We start from the raw sequence: 12272 nt of genomic DNA on the forward strand, positions 1-12272 counted from the left end.
GCAGGCGCTACCCCTGAAATTATGTTAATACATGACAAAGATTTTCAACTGAATCAAAAGAGCCTCTTGCTTTTTATTGCCAATTTGTTATTTCTTCCACTCACTTTCGATCAAAAACATACTATTTTTACCCCTAACTCGCTCTCATCATTGTTCTCCTCAGAGACGAAATCTTGTAACCATAGCTAGGATGGGGGTGGGGTAACCTGCGATCAGGGTTTTTTTTTTGGGGGGGGGGGGGGGTTGGAAGTTCTTCTGCCCAGTGGGCAATAGAAGTTTCTGTGAAAACCAGGTTATAATATTTTGAATGAAGAAACGTTTCCTGCTATAAGCGGCGAAGGTTTTCAAAGCTGTCTGAAAAAAAAAATCAAAGAAAAGATTGATCTGCTTTGTCTATCATCATCCTCTAGGTTCTAATAGCCTGTTTGCTTGTTTGTTTGTTTGCAAGCTTTTGTTTTTAATCTGGCCCCAGTTGTTCAAAAGAAGGGTAATGATATCCAGTGGTAGAAGTGATTGGCATAGTTTCCCTAATACTTATTCGTTTGAGAGTGATTTATCCGATGGCGCGCGCTACTCTCATCGCCACTAAGGTGGAGAGAATTACGCACGCATCGAGACACCTACGGCTAGAAACCGAGCCTACTAGGGCGTCTCTTGCAGCCTCAATCTAAAAGAGATTCGCCATATAGAGCATGTGTACAAACGGAAACCAGATCCGCCGATCCGCCCCCTCATAGACCTAAATTCCGGTAGCCCGTCATGTAAGCCTGAAATTGGATTCAGAATGCAATTTGAGTTGTTGTCGACGATAATTTTGAAAAATCATAATCGCAGAAGCAAATAAAAATTTGTTTAAGCACACACTGCTTTGAATAACACCAAGGACTGTAGAACACAAATTAACTTATTATCAAAATTATTAGAAAAATCTTCCATGCGCGTGCAAGCCTAAAGATGTAAAGGACGCCATTATGACGTCATCTATCTTTTCACTGCCTTTTGCCCATGTTTTTCAAGGACAACTTTGTAAGAGTAAATTGGAATTCTCTTAAAGCAGAAATGACAGATAAAAAGAAAAATCCAGCCGAGGAGAAGATTATAAAACCATTAAGGTAACAACTACCCAAGCGGCATGCGTGTGATTGTCTTGTTTATTTGATAGGCGAGCGTCTCTTTACACTTTAGTCTCTGTGTTCCGGAAGACTCAAATACGTCTCTCGTTGAATAGACCATTCTCCGTATTTTTTTAAACTTTTTACTGGGACTAGACAGCGAAAGTTCGTCAACACGAATGGAAAGAACGCCTTAAAATCAGTAAAGCTGCCGAGTTTGAAAGTGATTTGTTGAAAACTAACGAAGATTTAGGTCGGCAAAGACGCAGAATTTTACAGACGTTTGTGTGGTGGGGGGAAAGTATATAAACGTTGGTAAAATTTTGTGACTTAGTGGAGCAATATCTCCGCTCTCTTTAGACGTATCACCTTTAGACTTGGTGCTTTAATTTATTTTGAAGCCCCCTTTCCAGTAGCCTATGTAAAGACCTCCCTCCCCTCAGGATTTTTCCTGGGGAGAGGGAGGGTCTGTACACAGGCTATCTTTCCAGCAGTGTCGTTGGATATTCACTTGCATCCATCTCTTTAACAAAAGTTGAAAAATAAAAAAGTGGAGAGGTCTATTGAGTCTCTTATTTTAAGGCCACTATGCAGTCAAATTTAGAAGAGGGGCACCTAGCTCTTGTCTTGATTCAGTGATAAAGAGATCTGACTACACTTGATTCTCTTTTTTTCTAACCAGGAAAAAACAGTTGCAAAACTCTGAAGACGATTCAGAAGAATTAGCAAAACGGAGCTCCATATTTGATCGTTACCCTGAGGCCTTTGTAGAAGCGGTTCGAGGAACACCAATACCAGTTCCAGATGAAAAGGGGTCATTTTTAGCAGGTAGAGAAATGATGTAATTTCATTGCATTTACCGAAAGCACGGAGTCTGAATGGGAGGTCCTGATCCCGTATTCCCTTTTCTTTTTAATCTTTTTGTCCCCCTAGTTTCTAAAGGCTTGCCACGGGCCTGCTTTATAATCTTTCCGTATTCAAAAAATGTAAACCCCTAGGCGTAGTGAAAAAAAAGATACGACAACTCAGGCAAAACGATTAGCACTACGGAGGGAAGAAAGTAACCGAAAAATGTTGCTTGATGGAAGATTATAAACAGTGGTAAAAATTGCTTTACAAGTGCTTAAGAGATCATCTGTTTGAACAGCTCTTTGTAACATTTTAATACTAACAGAAAAATACGGGATTGTGATTTATTTTTGTTTTCTGGGTACTGCAAGTACATAAGATGTACTACCCATGCAATCCGTTGAATCACTCTTGATCAAAGTGCTGGCGCTCAAAGATCTTTAAAAGACTCCTTACAACCTATTACAGTGGCAATTCAGTTTATTAACCAAGTCGATAATACCAAATTTCCGTGTTTTACCTGCTAAACGGCATCTTATCCATTATTTATTTTGTTTGTTTATTATTTATTGTTGTTGTACTCTTTCTCTTTTAAACACGCTTTCCGAAGGGGGGAGGCTCGGTTACAGCTTTGCATCCGATAATTTTTTTTTCACTGCGTGCAACAAGTCTTTATCCTATGTCTGTCGTACAACATTTTATGCAGTTTAATCAGACCACCTTTCAAATTTAAGATCACTATGCCGCCTTCACCGGGATTGGTTTATCGGCAATGCTAGGATTTGGAACCGACTTCGAATATGGCTTTCTCCCAGCCGCAGGACAAATGAGATTAACAGCGATTCAGAAAGCGCAGATGAAACGCCAACGCGACAGATTGGTGGAAGAGCTGAATTCAGTGTTGGAAAGAGTAAGGCTGACCATGGATGAGTTCCACACTGCCGAGGCTGAGCTGGAAGTATCAGAGAGCCCTTGTCCAGAGTACGAAGCGGAAGAAGAGGAAAGAAAAGAACAAGATCGAAAAATGGAGAAAAGGAAAAGAATAGCGCGGAGGAAAAAGAGACACGAGTCACAACAGGTGGAGGAAATGGAGGAGCATGAAGAAAAAGAAGGTTTGTATATCCTTTTTTCCGTTTTTGATTCTAATAATTTTTAAACGTAAATATACATTTGTTGTTGGAAAGTTACTGAAAGGATCATGACGTCTTATCAAGTCAAAGTGTTGCTTGTGCGTCACGTGACGGGACCGCTCGGACGCAGAGACTTTTGTCCATACAAAGTCTGAAGACAATTTTCTTACGGAATACCTCTATCTCAACAATGATCTAAAAACTAACTGCGCGATAGCTATACGCGGGACCTCCCGTAGATTATTCATCTTTGTAAATACTTGATCTTGAAAAATAAACTTATGATCATCACATAAAAAGACGCGTCTTAAATAAGACGCGAACTTTCCGTATAAACGGCACATTTCGTCTAAAATAAGACGCGTCTTATTTTAGAACAGCCCTTAACACCTATTCTTAGATAAGACGCGTCTTAGCTAAGACGAGAAAAACTACGTATAAATGGCCCTCGCGTCTTACATAAGACGCGAACGCATAATACGCATGCGTAAATTTTTGGCGCGCCACGTTATATTGCCGTTGCTGTGGGCAATATTCACATGAAAACGAGACAAGAACAGAAATGAGACGCAAACCATTTATGCGAGCTGTTCTTGTCTTAGATAAGACATGCTCGTATAAATGGTACAGTTAGCGTCTTATTTAAGACGCGTCTTATTTTTCCTCGTATAAATGGCCCTATTGTAATTGTGATATGATGATGATGATGATGATGATATGATGCTGAAGTATTATCAGATTCAGAGGAAGATTCAGGGGGGTCCAGCGACGAATATGAGGACGACGACGACGACGACGACGACGAAGATGATGATGGTAAAAATGACGAAGACTCAAACGGACAGACGATGCCTGGACAAGCCAAGCGAAAAGTATCAAAGAAGATGTTAGTAAGGGTAAGCAAAGCAAGAGAAAATGATGAATTGAGTTAAGAGAGTGCAGTCGCCGTGTTAGGGAGTTTTTGAGCAAAGCAAGTCAACAGGAAGTGGAATGTTTGCACTCTTGAGCCCTGATTTTAAAAAAATATTTCAGCAAATCTTCTTTTAAAGAGTAAAAACACTTCGCAAAAAAAATTTGGTAGAATCAAAGCATAGTAAAGGAGGAAAAAAACTCACTTCCGGTCGACGTGCGGCGCTCAAAAACGTCGCTGGTTTTAACTCCCTGTCAACTTAAAATAAGGGTAGCTGAGGGTAGCTGATCTTGTACCATAAATCATCCTTTAACAAAGGGGCTAGCCGATGCAATTTTTTCTGTGATTTTTTAGCGGATCTGGGGGAAGGTATGGCGGGAAGGAGGTCCCGGATCGTTGTGATTCCGTCACGGCTTAAGTCAAAGTAGGCTTCCGTCCACCGAAACTACAATGATTTTTTTCTTCAAGTTGCGTCGTTTTTACAAATTTAAGCCTTCATCCTATTTGACATGGAAGTTATAAACCTATTTACCCGGGGGGAGTTAATCCCTATAATGGCGCATACGGGGAGGTTCCCCCCGAAAGATGTACCTTTTTAAGGCTTAAAGTAAATGAAAGGGTAGGGATTTCACTAGCTGAAGTATATAAAAGGATAGAGAAATCTGTCATTTTGCGCTGTAAAAAGGCCCAAAGCGCTGATAGACGTATCTCATGGCTGTGAATTAGTCGAGAAAACAAAGTTCTAGAGTGGGTATGTGAAAGGGGTACCATTTGGCAATGGATCAGAGGCTATTTCAAAGGGTACCTTTTCTGTGAAAAATGATACATAAAAAGGGTGACGGGTTGGACCTCGGGGCGGAGCTTCCCTGTATAAAACGTATTGAGTCTCCCCTCTCAGACCGGCAAAGGGCCACATGCTCGTATAGGCGGAACGTATCTCGACAATGATACATTTGTGCGGTTCAATGTATCACCCGTCATGTTAGGCGTAGGCGAAACAAAAAGGCCGGCTTACCAAGGTTAACCAAATATCGTCAAACACAGCTTTGTCCTACTATAATTAGGTACTTTTCATAAAAAAAAGTAATAAAGAAGATTTTGCGTCTTTCTTGTTACTTCTTGAACTTTCTGTAAAGTCACGAAGAGCTGTAAATAAATATTGTAACAGCGAGAATTCACAATCAATTTCAACTGCAGCATTGTTGTCGAACAACTTACATGACTGATTTGCATTTTCGATATTGATGAGCAATTTCAAGTAGAGAGTAAACATATTCTCGTTAAAGTACAACTTTTCCAATCTTCCTCCTTTTTCAATACACCTTTGGAAGCAGAAATATAAAGACGACCTAACGTTTCCAAATTTGAAAGTTTTTCATACTGAAAAAAAGTTAAACAAATAAACCATGATTGTACATCATTATACATCGTCAATATAACTTATTAGTTTAGTGATCTTCAAGCAAACAGATATAATGTTAGAATTGTATTATCTCGATACAGTGATATTAGTGACTCTAAATAGTAAAACACGATAAATCATACTTTTATCTCTCTAATTTTTTCATTTTATTCATCTTCTTTGTCTCCAGTACAAGAGTCGAAAAATCATGCAGCATACAAACTTATGATTTTTGGCGTATTGCTGGAGACTTTAAGAGTTAAGCCTGCTGATCAAACATTTTCAATGTAGAGAAGCAGCACTTAAGTTTGCGAAAAGAGATAAACACGACTTCCGTAACAGCTTCAAAACTTATGTCGAACTACACAGAAAACAACGACCCTTTGATTTTGTCATTAACACTTTTAAGGGCAGCTTACTTAACATAAAACACTGTCGATCCCGAAGTAATCTCCACTTTCTAAGTTGCTATAACGACTCTGAATTAAGCTATGGGTTCTACGCCTGAATGACTATTTAATGGCTACAGACGCAACTTGTGAGCCCACAAGCTAGAGTATAATCGAGAGCTTCAGCGAACCATTCCTACACAAAAAGATTGCCAATAAAACGGAAACTCAGTGTTTGCTGAAGTTGAAGTGGAATAGACGACGTGGACGGCGATAGCAATGAGCGAGAAAGTAAAAACTGAACTGGCAACTTTTTTGTACATTTCTCTTCTTGCGATCCTCTACTTAACAAAGACAAGAAATTCTCTCACGCGGCGTTAGACGCGAAAACTTTACGACAAACAGGTCTTACGTCTCTGTGCTTGGGCGCGGTCCAGGCTAAGAATTTAACTGCATGACAAATTGTGCGTAGTGAGCTGTAATCGCGATAAAGTTGAAAGCATGCGAATTGAATTTTCAGCGTGAGTCATGTCCATTGCCGACATGCATGGTTTAGTCCACAACTTGAACAATACTCAAACCTTTACTGTCATTTCATGTGTCTCTGTGTAACTAAATTCGGTCGTTAGAGCACTGAAGGTTACAGGCATAATAATTCCAACTATAAGGTTCATGGTAAGGAGGCAGATAAACTTGGTTAGTCTTGGGTCGGAGATAAGGTCAGGCCTGACGTAGAAAGCCAACGGCACTCCAAAGCATAAGAACATTATTGCGCAGAAAATTGCGGTCTTCTTGTTTTCTGCGAAAAACATTTTCTCTTGAGGTGATTCCGGAACAAAACTTTTCTGAGAACACCACGGGAATATTAGTGTTGTTGCACAAAGTAAAAAAGTTGCTAAAATGCTCAACAACAGTCCAGCGATGGAAGCTCGGTAGAGGAAGTCTAAAAAATTCGAGCAGGTAAACCACACGCAAAGTATACATGCAAGAAGTCCCAAAGCCGTAGAAGATGCGGTCACAGCGAAGTGAAAAAACTGTCGGTCGGCGACGGCATCGGACGAGCAGCAAATAAAACACACCGCTATTATGTTGAAAAGCTGCAAGACATTCACGGAAATCATCAGTGCTTTGAAGACGTTGCAGAAATTTTCGGGTTTCTCTTCGAATCCTTGCCACACTTCAACAGTGTTCATAGTCAGAATTGCTACATGATACACAAACTGCAAAGCGACAACGGCGCTGTATTTTTGTGGCTGTGGGCTCGTTTTCTTCCTAAAGCAGCTGAGAATCATTTTAACGTTAAAGAAAAGCCCGATTAAAGTGCTGGCTGAGGTGGGCAACAAAAACTTAACGACATCCATGGCGAAGCAGTCGAAGCCAGAGGTGCAAGAATAATCTCCACGTCTATTCCTTTTCGCTTTTTTCACCGTGGGCCGCCGTAGCTGTGTCAGTCGTTTTTGACAAAATGAATTTAAGCCCGCAGTAGCAACAACTTGCCGACTGAACAAAATATATTTATTTGGCTCAACACTTGTGTTAATGAACAAAACAAAATCACCGGTGCATACTGATTTATGCGCATAATAATTATAAATACCTTGGTGCATAACTTCTTTAATCTAGTTACCAAATTAGAAAGCAGTTTCTATTATCAAAGAGGTTTCCTTGCTGTATAAAGTTTACATCTTTATAGTGCAAACGTGTTTAAAAAAGAAACAAACTTCCGCTCAAAATGTCTGTAACTTTACTGCACATGTCATATATGGAGCCTGTATAGAGCTCTTGAATTAGTTATAAAAAAAGGGGCGTTGACGCATTTCTTTTGCGGTTAGCTTGCAAAACAACAAAAATAATACCCCATTCACAATAATATAATAGCAGCTGCTTTACCTGAGGACCAGTAAAATAGAAGAGCACTTGGGAAAGATGCTGTTGTTCCGCCTTGATCGAAGAAAGGAAGTTCATTAACATGAAAAGTCCAGTTTTTCTTTCTCTTTCTTTCTCTTCCTTCCTTTTTTATCACGATCAATCTACAAAACTCAAAATTTCATTTCAGACATTTAAAGAAGAATTTAAGACATTTAAGGATATACAGCAACAAAGTTGTAAGGCGTTCCCGGCTCGGTCAAGCCTGGAACCTACTGTGAGCTGTGACGTCACCGTTAAAACCTCCCTTGTAAAATAAACTTTTGCATGGTCTTAATGTGTGAGCAAAATGAAAACATGTTGAGAAAATAATTCTAGAGAGAACAATGAAAGTGTTTTTCTTTAACGACATCTAAGCTAAAACAACGTCACGAATAAATCTTGCTTTGATAACGAGTGACGGGATCTGGGATTAAGCCAGCCACCAGCCAACTTGAGTTCAGCTTACATACAATAGATATTGGCCATTTCGAGATGGCGCGTGTTGTGTCGAATTGCACCATGGGACTGTTTTGGGGCACGAAGTTTGACCCTCGTAATGTCCAATAAAAGAAATCGTAGCGTCCCCAAAGCACCGGTCATGATGCAATTCGACACAAAATCGCCCATTTCCACTCTCGATCTTAGCCTGTGCCAGGCGTTCACATAGTGGGGACGGCGCAAAGAGCATGCAGTGAGCAGGAAAAACAGTGGGGGATGGGGTTGGGGAGGTGAGAGCTAAGAATCCATTCCCTCCCTTCCCCTCTCCCTTTCTTCGTCCTTTTTTTTTCCTGCTATCTCCTACTTCGCGGCACCTCAACTATCTCAAAGCCCACATCAGGCTATCTCAACCTCAAAATAACCAATAAAAAATAAATATCGATATGAATTATCAAATTTGCCAAACTATCAATATGCCTCTTTTTTGTCTTCACAGCGCGCCAAACGACGGAGAGTTCTTAAGCGAATAGCATCTTACCTTGAGCTTTGTATTGAAAGAGAAGACATTATGAGACAAATGCAGTCGTGGATCGAATCAACGGCTGACGAGGAACTAAGCAAACCTGCGCGCATATACCTGTTCAGCCCTGAACTCCTATTGGAAGATCTCCCTTCGGGAATTGCCTCAGAAATGCATGGTCTTGGCAAAGCTTTAGTGCGGTTAAAAGTCATAGCTGACTCTCTGGGGATTGGCGGGAGTAAATTAGAAGAGGATCTTCCAGACGAAGGCACCGAGAGACAGCAGGCCAAGCCTCGCGGGCCACGCACTAAGATAATGTATAATGGTAAGCGAATAATTTCATGTGCTACCATATCTCTGCTATACTAAGATTATAGAGAGTTACAGAATCTATGCAAATTTATCTGAACAAAAGAAAGCGTTTGCATAAGAAAAGAGTTCCTACAGCACTGGTTTGTGACACCAACATGGCCGCCGTTTCATCGTTTTGGGACGCCAATATGGCCGCCGTGATGTCATGTGAAAACACTCTATTTCATGTGTGGATTTTTCTATTTATGGACAATTCATTCAATGCCTAGTTTATGTTCATGGCTTTCACTATTCGTTATAAATGTTACACTTTCAAAAGACTTTCGCAAATCACTGAAATCAAATCAGTTTTTATATACTAAAGTCGATCGTGCGCGTTTTAGAACTTTTAGGGACGTAATCTGATTGTGGTGCGCAATCTGAATATGTGACATAGCAATGAAATTTCTTTATTTGGTAGTGGAGGAACTAGACAACGAAGATAATTGGAACCAAGCGGAAGCAGATGTCGTTAAAACCTTGGAGCAAGCAACCAAAGTTATTCCAGTTCGCAAGGTTCGCTTAAACGTCGACCACGCCAGAAAGCAGTTTCTCCTGATGGCTCAGTTGACGGCAAAAAGAAATCAAGTCATTCATGAGGTGTGTGTAGAAGTAGTCTCCAAACTTGCCACAACCATTTTGATCGTCACGCAAGCTCGAGAGATGAGGGTTGTCTCTCCCTGCGCGTGACGATCCATTCAACTCGACATTGTTTGTCGCGACAATATAGAGGACCATTAATTATTATTTTACGTTTACTTTCAGCTCGACAGCCAAGCTATTGATCTCGAAGGCGAGCTCGTGAAAGCAAAGAGACAAAATGAAGAACTGCGAAAAAATAACAAGAAAACTAAAGTGAAGGCGGAGAAGTTTCAATACCAGTGTGAGGACTTGCAGACTAAACTGGTCAGCAAATGTTAGAAAGATATTTTAGTTTTTAGCTAAGGCACAGGCCTGTGCCTTAAAAAAAAAAAAAAATTAGAACCAATCAGAAACCCGTACCATGCATGGCAGCCGCGTACTGAGGGCGGGAAATTGTCGGTACATGGAAGTCAACCACTTCCACTCGATTGGTTCCAGTTTTTTTTTGTCACTAATTAAAAGTTCACAAGTGAGCTGACTAGTTAATGTGCTTAAGTAAAATAAGAAATTTACCCACTAAGTTAGCCTTGCAAAACATCGAGGCAGGTCTACCGAAAAGTCAACCTATTGCCAAGACCTTTTCGGCTTTGTCAAGCCTGGACTCAATCGTGAGGTGTGACATCACTGAGACAGACTCGTCCACCCTTTCCCAGATTTCGCGCGGACAACCGGGTAAGAGAGAACCTTTAGGGACTAGGTTGCAAAAGAGTAAGTTTTAAAACTTAAAAAAGTTCATGCTTGACTGCGGAAAAATAAAGCTAAATAAAAAATTGTCGTTTACCAACTCGCAAACACCAGTACACCCAACTAGGTGAACAAGATACCTAAAGATATATTTGCAATTTATGACTAAAATAAAGCCAAACATCCGCTGGCCGACTACCTCAAATTGTACATAGAGGTCCAACTTTATTGACTTTTTCGTCTTATCATGAAAGCCTGTGTTTATTTTTGCAGAGTGAACAACAAAAAATCATAAGTGAGCTTAACGAAAAGCTAGACGAATACAAGAAAAAAGAATCTTATGGTTTATACAGAAGCAGTAGTGAGTCTATCGGAAGTTTAAGAGAGAGTGGAGAAAGCGTGTCCGTAATTAGCCTCGTGGAGAAGCCATCGCAACAACTTGCTCCGACAGGAGAAAAATTCATCATAAAAACACCAAAATCGTCCAAAGTTCAAGTTGTCGCCGCCAGCGACGCATCAAATGCAACGACACAAGAAGCAAAACAGCCTTCACCTGCAACAAATCTGAATAGCGAAGAAGCAAACAAGGAAATAAACAAGCTAAAGGAAAGTTTACAACGAGTAGAGGACGAGCTAAGGATCGAGAAGGAGAAGTCCGCTGCGTTTGAAGTGGAATTCACATCATTGCAGTCTGACAAAGTGAGGGTTGAACAAGAGAGAAGTGAGTTGGAGATTCAGTTGGCAGACGTAAAACGAGAAAATGAACGGGCGATGGAGGAGCTGACACAAAAGCTAGAAGACGGTGAAAGGGAAAACAAAAGGTATTTCATTTATATTACTTTTGCGCGGTTCATTATCGGTTGAAAATCTCACGCCACTTTTCAATACACCAGGAGTTGATTCTATAACGCCAATTCGTCACTTATCACACACACTATACTTTATTTTCATACTCATCATTTTTCAAATAGCAAAAGCTGGCAGCCTCGTCCCCAGGGCTTTTCCCTGAGGGAAAAGCCCTGGGGACGAGGCGGGAGGGGAATTGGAGCCGAATTGCGTCCCGCAATTGCCTCTGGGATCGTTAATGAGGACGCGCCGGTCAGTTGTTGGCCAATTTTTCCCACGTCTGTAGTAACAGTCCCAGAAGTCTTTACGAAAGTTTACACGGTCCAGTACTATTCTCGTTTCTAAAGCAGCGATATCCAGCTGTCACATGAGCCGTCACATGATCGAGTTTTCCTCCGGCTAGATGCTTTAAACAAACTGACATTACGTTGTTATCAATGAAGTCTAAGGCCCAATTTTTTCCTAGTTGGTCACAGAAGATCATTTATTTTCTCTTTGGAAACAGTTTATGACGTTATTTGCTTGCCACCATTGTGGAAGCAAATGACGTAATTAAAAATTCAAAATGGCTGCCGAGTTTTTGAAAGTGAAGAAATCGACTGATTTTTATGCGATTTTTGGGACATTCACTTGACTTCCTTTTAATAATTTGAAAAAGAAAATGAGAACATAAAATTGGAATAAGTTTCGATCAATTCAACATCAATAAGTTGTAGTAGCAGATGTACATTTCATTTAAGGCGTAAAAAACAAGAGTTTTGAGGGAAGACAGCGCTTGTTTTTATTATTTTCTTAAACTTAACAGGTTGACAGGTGAGATCGAATGCAACGAAGAAATGATCAAGTATCAAGAGGAGAGACTAGGTCAATTCATGGAGGAAATCCAATGTCTCGAGGAACGAATGATGTCCTTTCCCCCCACCCCTGCGACAATGAGCGTGGCGAGCATGGCGGGGGCACCGCGGCGCGAACGCAGGAAAACCTCACTTCAATTGGGCCTCGAGCCGCAAACTGCGAGACAGATGATGGCGAAAGTGAAACAGCAATATGAATCTGAACTCCAAAGTCTGAAAGATCACATGGCTAAAGAA

General features: G+C 40.6%; 1 protein-coding gene across 1 annotated transcript in view; it reads left to right on the plus strand.

The window, feature by feature from the left end:
• Positions 1-1800: 1800 nt before the first annotated feature.
• Positions 1801-12272, plus strand: part of LOC140924009 (uncharacterized) — a 26481-nt gene continuing 16009 nt past the window's right edge. Inside the window, exons 1-8 of the mRNA XM_073374013.1 lie at positions 1801-1940; positions 2696-3073; positions 3821-3987; positions 8635-8983; positions 9431-9609; positions 9775-9915; positions 10609-11156; positions 11987-12272. The exon at positions 11987-12272 is cut by the window's right edge and continues 142 nt beyond it. Of these exons, the coding sequence (XP_073230114.1) occupies positions 2734-3073; positions 3821-3987; positions 8635-8983; positions 9431-9609; positions 9775-9915; positions 10609-11156; positions 11987-12272 (2010 nt within the window). The 5' untranslated portion in view covers positions 1801-1940; positions 2696-2733. The remainder of the gene's footprint in view (positions 1941-2695; positions 3074-3820; positions 3988-8634; positions 8984-9430; positions 9610-9774; positions 9916-10608; positions 11157-11986) is intronic.

Source organism: Porites lutea, chromosome 14, assembly GCF_958299795.1.
Source record: "Porites lutea chromosome 14, jaPorLute2.1, whole genome shotgun sequence".
NCBI classification, from domain to species: domain Eukaryota; kingdom Metazoa; phylum Cnidaria; class Anthozoa; order Scleractinia; family Poritidae; genus Porites; species Porites lutea.